We start from the raw sequence: 7,500 nt of genomic DNA, 5'->3' as shown, positions 1-7,500 counted from the left end.
CATGAATCAGAATCAATTTCCAGACCTAGAGCCTGATTCATACAGTGATACTGACTCAGAATCAGATGCCGAATGTGAATTTGATTTAGAGAAGCATCACTCGAAACAGATTCGTAATTGATGTCTAAATGCAGTCTGATCATTGAAAATCAGATTCAGAATAAGAGTAAATTTCAGAATCAGGAATCAAAAACAGAGTGAATCAGAATCATAGTTAAAGATTTTAGTAAAAGTCCTTAGTTAAAAATACAAATATGATGAGATGGGCAATGATACTGAAAGCATCACACATTTTGTGTGTGTGTGTGTGTGTGTGTGTGTGTGTCTAGGAGGACAGTAAGCAGGCTCAGTTTTTGGCTCTGGCTGTTGTTTACTTCATCTCCGTTCTCATGGTGTCCAAATACCGAGACATTCTGGAGCCTCACAACGACAGGAGAGTCAGCACACGCTCTGCTCGGAGCACAGGTAATGTGCAACATGCACACACACACACACACACACACACACACGCACGCGCACATACACACACATACAGACACACATACACTCACTCTCACCCACACACTCACACTCACACACACACTCTCACACACACACTCACACATACACACACAGAGCGATCATTACTATTATTCATTATTACTTCATTATTACTATTCACTTATTTCTGAGTAAAAATAAACTCTGTGTGTGTAGAGAGCGTCAGTTCTGACCACGAAAACTCCTCCCCCCTCCAACGCCGTGACTCCGCCCCTGCAAACGAACGCTCACCTGTTTCCCTGAGCGAGACCGAATCCCGCTCGGCCCCTGACGCCATCTCCGAAGTCCTGTCCACGTTGTCGTCTGAGGTCAGAGGTCACGAGAACATGGACAAGGATAAAAAGGGAAAGAGCGTAAAAGTGAAAGATATTCTGCGGAGCCTGGTAAGCGCCGCCCCTGCTGATGATGTCATTGTGGACGCAAGTCTTTTACCACCAGCGTTTATGGGGAAACAAGAAGTCCACTCCCAGTTCAGCTCCTTTGACAGGTCAGTAGCCAATCAGGCAACAGCTTTGTGCCTATTGTAATAATAATGATAATAAAGGCTTCGATACACAACACACACACTGGTGCCTGGTTAAAGGTCTGTGTTTGTGTGTGTCTGGTTTGCATTTGCAGCATTGTCAGACAGACAGAAGGAGACAGGGATTAGACCTGAGAAGGAGAGAGACACATAGATAAAGTGTGTGTGTGTGTGTGTGTGTGTCTGTGTGTGTGTGTTGCCATGGATACAGGACACTGTTGTTTGAACCGGTTTTATGATACACCACGATGTTCATGAAGCACAATACTGTCATCACGGACACTTCATAATGCTGTCAGTGTCCAATTCGTGAGGAGGCTGCCTACTTAGGGAACGTCTCACAAGATGAAGTCTGTCTCATTCTCAAGGCATCATTAAAGCATCAGTCTCCTAAACGGACAGATGTGTCCTTCTCTGCAGTTTTGTGATGACATCGTAAACCTCTATAAAAAGTTTAGGGGATGGTCGTGATATAAAAATGTAATAAAAATAAGAAGGACACAAACCTTCATAGCACACTCATAGTGAGGAACGATGGAATGTGTCTGTGCTAGGAATCTCTCTCTCACTCTCTCTCTCTCTCTCGCTCTCTGTTTCTCTCTCTCTCTCTCTTTCTCTCTCGCTCTCTGTCTCGCTCTCGCTCTCTGTTTCTGTCTCTCGCTCTCTGTCTCTCTCTCTCTTTCTCTCTCTCTGTTTCTCTCTCTCTCTCCCTCCCTCTCTCTCTCTCTCATGTGTGTGTTTTATCTGTGGAATGCTCTGTCAGGAGCTGCTCATATCTGTTCCAGGATTATTGCGGCTCCTGAAGGACGAGTCGCTGGAGATCGCTCTGCTTTAATTGAACGCCGTGTCTCAAATCACATTTTTAATCCTTCAGAGTGCACTAGCTGCTTCATAGGGCACAAGCGCACATGAGAATGAAGAGCTTTCACAAAACGGCTCAGAGAAAAGGACATTAGGCAATGAGTTACGGGGGACTAGGGAGTAAGGCAAACACAAACAGCGACTAGGACCTAGGGAGCAGTGATCAAGGGAACTAGTAAGTATGACTAGATAAAAAATTAGGACCAGGGATCATTGAAGTGAAGAACTGTTACTAGAGAAGTAACGTAACTCTTGATCAAGGGAACTTGGAACTGTAAGTAGGGAATAAGGGAAATATAAACAAACACAAGGCCCTAAAGTGATCAGAGTAAGATTTAGGGAACATGGACATTTAGGGATTGTGGCTGTGGAGCGAGGGCCAAGAAGTAGGGAATATAGGAGTGGTGAATGGAGGTCAAGGGAACTAGGAGCTATAATTGCTACAAGCGAGAGACAAATGAAAGGCTGTGGCTTAAATCTTGTACTTTTAATGCACTTTTATTTAGTGCATGTTTAGATAGGTTGCCATTTTGAGTCTCTGTCCCAAACGCAGTGTTTTGAGCATTCTAGGGAGCAGCGATAAAGGGGTCTGACTTAGCATTTATCTTCTATTGCTAATCGCTTATTCACTCGCAGGCCGGCAGGCTGACTATTAGCCTTCATGAATAAGGCAGGTTTGTTTTCTCTTGGTGTCATTGGATCAGAAGATTCATTCTGCGTTTGTGTGTGTGTGTGTGTGTGTGTGTGTGTGTGTGGGAAAGGTAGTGGGCTTCTTGTAGTGGGATTTACGAGCACTGTGTCTGGAAAAAGCAGGATCTCCTCGATAATCCACTCGTGAGGTCAGAGGTGAAGTAGACATGAGATTTATTCGCTATTTTCCTCCACCGATTCCTCTGTGTGAGTGTGTGAGTGTGCGAGACCTACCACTCCTGTTTTGACGCAGTGTCTGCAAATATTTGCTGATGGAAACCAGAGCCAGTAAACAATGTCACTGTAACGCGGCCAGAAAAAAATGTAATTTACTGTTTGGATGAAATATTTGACGGGAAAAGAAAGGTTTCGAAAATACGACAGGAGAGAGAGAGAGAGAGAGAGAGAGGGACAGAGAGAGAGACAGAGAGAGAGACAGAGAGAGAGACAGAGAGAGAGAGAGAGACAGAAAGAAAGAGAGAGAGAGACAGAAAGAGAGAGAGAGACAGAGAGACAGAAAGAGAGAGAGAGAGAGACAGAGGGAGAGCGCATGGGTTATATTTTTATATGGATTGACGAGAGGTGATGAGGTCATAGTGACAGCATCGGCTAAACAATACACTGATTTATGTGTGTGTGTGTGTGTGTCTGTGTGTGTGTTTGTCTGTGTCTGTGTGTGTGTCTGTGTGTGTGTGTTTGTCTGTGTGTGTGTGTTTGTCTGTGTCTGTGTGTGTGTGTGTCTGTGTGTGTGTGTTTGTCTGTGTGGGTGTGTATCTGTATGTGTGTCTGTGTGTGTGTTTGTGTGTGTCTGTGTGTGTCTGTGTGTATTCTTTCTCACAAATTTGAGAACAATCCCAAGTCTGTAAACACCGTCACCAAAATAACTCCATCCAAACATCCAACCAGACAAAATAATGATTTAAAAAAAATTAAAAAAAAAAAATCTTATTTTAAAAATAATCTTTTTTTACATATTATAAATAAACTATAAACAAATCTATATTTAAATGAAAATAAAAATTGAGATCTAAAAATTTTATAGTTTTATAATCTTTAATAAATATGTACATTTAAACGTGAAACTTAAAGCAGATAAAGCAGATAATTTTCATAAAGGAATTGAAAAGACATTTTTAATTATATAATTAAAATAAAAAGAAATTTTAAATAAAAAAAACAAATACATCTGTAAAACATAACCACATACACAGAGGAATTTTTTAAATAATCTCAAATAAATATATACAGCAAATTGTAAGAAATATCTTATTTAATATAAAAGTATAAACCTGTAACATTTTCCCCACAATCTAAAAAAATCTAGAAGGATTTTTAAGGTCTAAAATAATAAAATATAAACTATGAATTTTAAAAAATCTTCATACTACTACTTTAAAATATGGATTGGGATATATACAAAAAAATAATTACAAAATTTCTAATAAAAAAATTACCAAATTAAGATATTTGTGTGTAGAAAGTATAGAGTATAAGTATAAGTTAGAAAGAATATTTAGACGTCTTCAGACATTTTTATATATGTGACGTTCCAGATGTTTAATGTGAATCAGAATGAATGTAATAAAGTAATCTGTTAAATAGGAGAATAATCATTTAAAGTGATTTTTAATATCCGGATATTTCGTTTATTTTTTTGGATTTTATTCATGAAAACACAGTTCATGGGTTGAGACTGTACTTCGTCGTGTGAGCAGGTGTGTGTGTGAGAGTGAGAGAGAGAGGGAGAGAGAGAGAGAGGGAGTGAGAGAGAGAGGGAGAGAGAGAGAGAGAGGGAGAGAGAGAAAGAGACAGACGGAGAGAGAGAGAGAAACAGAGAGAGAGACAGAGGGTGAGAGAGACTGAGAGAGAGAGAGAGAGAGAGCACGTGAGAGAGAGAGAGTGAGAGAGAGAGACATCTTTACACCAGATATCTGTAGACATAAGCATTAAAACTGATGTGTTTTACTTTAACGTTTGATTTCTTATCGGCTTGTGTTTCAGCTCACCGATATTCTCTCTGTCTCTCTCTCTGTCTCTCTCTCTGTCTCTCTGTCTATATCTCTCTCTCGCTCTCTCTCTCTCTCTCTCTCTCTCTCTCATATGCACACACACTTCCCTTTGATCTCAGACTGAGGTTACAGGAGACATGTTGTACGCTGTGTGTCGTGTGTGTTAGTGTGTGTTAAAGCCTCTGAATAATTCAGCAGGTCGCTGTGATTAATCGACAGCCAAGTGTGTAGTGGAGGCTAAGTGTAGCTAATGGTGTGCTGAATAATTTAACACCAGGAGCAGATGGAGGTGCTTCACCTCTACCCACAAATCACTGCTGTCTCCACTTATGTATTATTATTATTATTATTATTATTATTATTATTATTATTATTATTATTATTATTATTATTATTATTGTTATTATTATTATTATTATTGTTATTATTATTATTATTATTGTTATTATCTAATAATATTTAATTTATTTAGCTTCCAAAAAAAAAACCCTGACAAATAATTCTAATTAAAAATTCATCCCAAGCCGTAATATTTAACATTTAGGCCCCGCCCCTTCAAGGAAGATCAAAGTTCGGCTTTAGAATGGAGTTAATATTTCTACAGTATAGAATGATTTATTGCCGTATAAAAGTTTGAAAAATGATGTTTATTTATTAAACACTGAACAGAAATCAAACTGAGTTCAGGTTCCTATAGAAACCTTCTGACCAATCAGATTCGAGAGCTCAGCAGCTCTGAGGTGTAAATCACGATGTCGATATTATATTGTCATATCACTCGGATGTAATAACAGTGACTCTGTCGAAGCGTGGTTTGCGCTCTGCGGTGCTAAACTGGAAGCCATAAGGTTTCATTGTTTGTTAGCGATGTTAGTTCCTCCTGCAGAAGTAAACTTTAGACGCTCAGCACGTCCTCTGGCTCCTTTCCATTTGGCTGGAGAGACACTGGGTTTCATTTCTGGCTGAACTCCTGCTTTAAAGCACATCTAATGCAGCTCTGCTTCTGCTTCTGTTTGAAGCTCAGTTTTACTTTATTCTTTCTTCTTTTTTCTTTCTTTTTTTTTTTTAATAAAATGAGAACCATCCCCCGCAGGGTGTGAGCCGACTTTAACTCCTCCGTCCCGAACCAGGTTTTATCTTAAATCTCTGCAGACTCCTTCACGATGGCCTCTTCGTCTGACACAGGGGAAAAAATCCTGCAGTCTCTCTCAGACTGTGATAGTGATTAAACAGAGCTCTGTACACACACACACACACACACACACACACAGATGCTGTCAGCACCGATAAAGAGGACACGGACCTTTTGGGAAAGGCCAGCGCTCTCTCAAGACCTCTGATAGAGAGATACACACACACACACACACACACACACTCTGTATTACATACACAGATTTATGGTACCAGTTCTGAATATTCACTGTGTGTGTGTGGGGTTTTGTTTTACATCAGGTTGCTTTGAGATTAAATGGCTGACTACAGAGATGATGATGATGATGATGATGATGATAGAGAGAAAAACAACTAAATCTAAATGAAAGCAGTAATGAAAGATTGAACGATGAGATGAAGAAAGATGACATTTTTGAACTGAACTTTTCTGCTTTTTTTTCCCAGGAGTGTTGTTGTAGGATCTATGAAAGTGGGCGGAGCCCACTCACCCTCCTCCACCCACGTCCCACAACCCACAACTCCCTCCGCAGGTGGAACTCCGGTTGTCAGCGTTTCTGTGGTTTCCGCAGGTGACTCCACCCCGAGCGGTGCTGCGGAGTCAGGTGTGTGTGTGTGTGTGTGTGTGTGTGTGTGTGTATGCTTAACTATCATTTCAACATATCTATTTAACTAGCTAGAATGTGTATTTACCTCAGTCATGTATCCTCAGTGCAGTGTAGAGATGCGTGCGTGTGTGTGTGTGTGTGTGTGTGTGTGTATACATGCGTCCCTGCTGGATAGAGATAAGTTAATTGACTCAGGGCTGTTTGAAGTGGCAACTTCATCACAGCAGGCACACATGTTGGATCCAAGACTACATTCCACACCAGTGTGTGTGTGTGTGTGTGTGTGTGTGTGTGTGTGTGTGTGTGCGCGCGCGTGTGCGTGTGAGCACATCCCAGGCAGCCGAGTTCCAATCTGGCCAAACACACGAGCAACCCGCTCTCAGGGACTGTGGGAGATTTATATGCTCTTACACACACACACACACACACACACACTCAAACGCACACACATACACACACACACACAAGAGAGTGTTAAATTATAGAGTGATCATTCTGAGCAGGATAATAGGAAAATAAGAGCTTTTACAAGGCTAATATTACAGGGAAGGACAGACAGAGTGTGAGACTGAGGCAGTGAGTGAGAGAGAAATAAAATCTGTCTGTCTCCATGTCTACTGCTGTCTGTCCATCTGTCTGTCTGTCTGATCTAGTTCATGTCATTCATTAACTTGGGTGAACTGTGAAGTGTGAAATGTGACCGGTGAATTTTACTCATGTGATTGTGTGTGTGTGTGTGTGTGTGTGTGTGTGTGTGTGTGTGTGTGTGTGTGTGTGTGTGTGTGTGTGTGTGGGGTATGTTTTCTGTTCTTCACAGGAGGAGCAGCAGCCACTTCAAACCTGCCACCTGTTCCCCTCTCACCTACTACCACCCTGAGGTGAGAGAGAGAGAGACCAAGAGAGAGAGAGAGACATATACAGTATAGGAAGAGAGAGAGCGACAGCAAGATAGAAATGAAGAAAATATAGAGTAAGAGAGAGTGAACAAGATGTGGAGACTGATAGAGAGAGTTAGGGAAATGCGGTAGAAAATGTGGAAGAAGAGAGGAAGTGATGCAACACAGAAAGAGAGATTTAGATAGAAGATAGAGATATTGGT

At 41.0% G+C, this 7,500-nt stretch overlaps 1 protein-coding gene across 2 annotated transcripts in view; it reads left to right on the top strand.

Annotated features, from left to right (window-relative positions):
• The window catches only part of lrba (LPS-responsive vesicle trafficking, beach and anchor containing), a 167,748-nt gene that overhangs the window by 44,416 nt on the left and 115,832 nt on the right, over window positions 1–7,500 (top strand). For both annotated transcript variants that reach the window (XM_060864169.1, XM_060864168.1), the window contains exons 29-32: window positions 330–465; window positions 697–1,027; window positions 6,241–6,398; window positions 7,219–7,279. In XM_060864169.1, coding sequence (XP_060720152.1) covers window positions 330–465; window positions 697–1,027; window positions 6,241–6,398; window positions 7,219–7,279 — 686 coding nt within the window. The remainder of the gene's footprint in view (window positions 1–329; window positions 466–696; window positions 1,028–6,240; window positions 6,399–7,218; window positions 7,280–7,500) is intronic.

The sequence above is a fragment of the Tachysurus vachellii genome, chromosome 2 (assembly GCF_030014155.1).
Source record: "Tachysurus vachellii isolate PV-2020 chromosome 2, HZAU_Pvac_v1, whole genome shotgun sequence".
Classification (NCBI taxonomy): Eukaryota; Metazoa; Chordata; class Actinopteri; order Siluriformes; family Bagridae; genus Tachysurus; species Tachysurus vachellii.
This window is presented reverse-complemented; position numbering and strand designations above follow the sequence as displayed.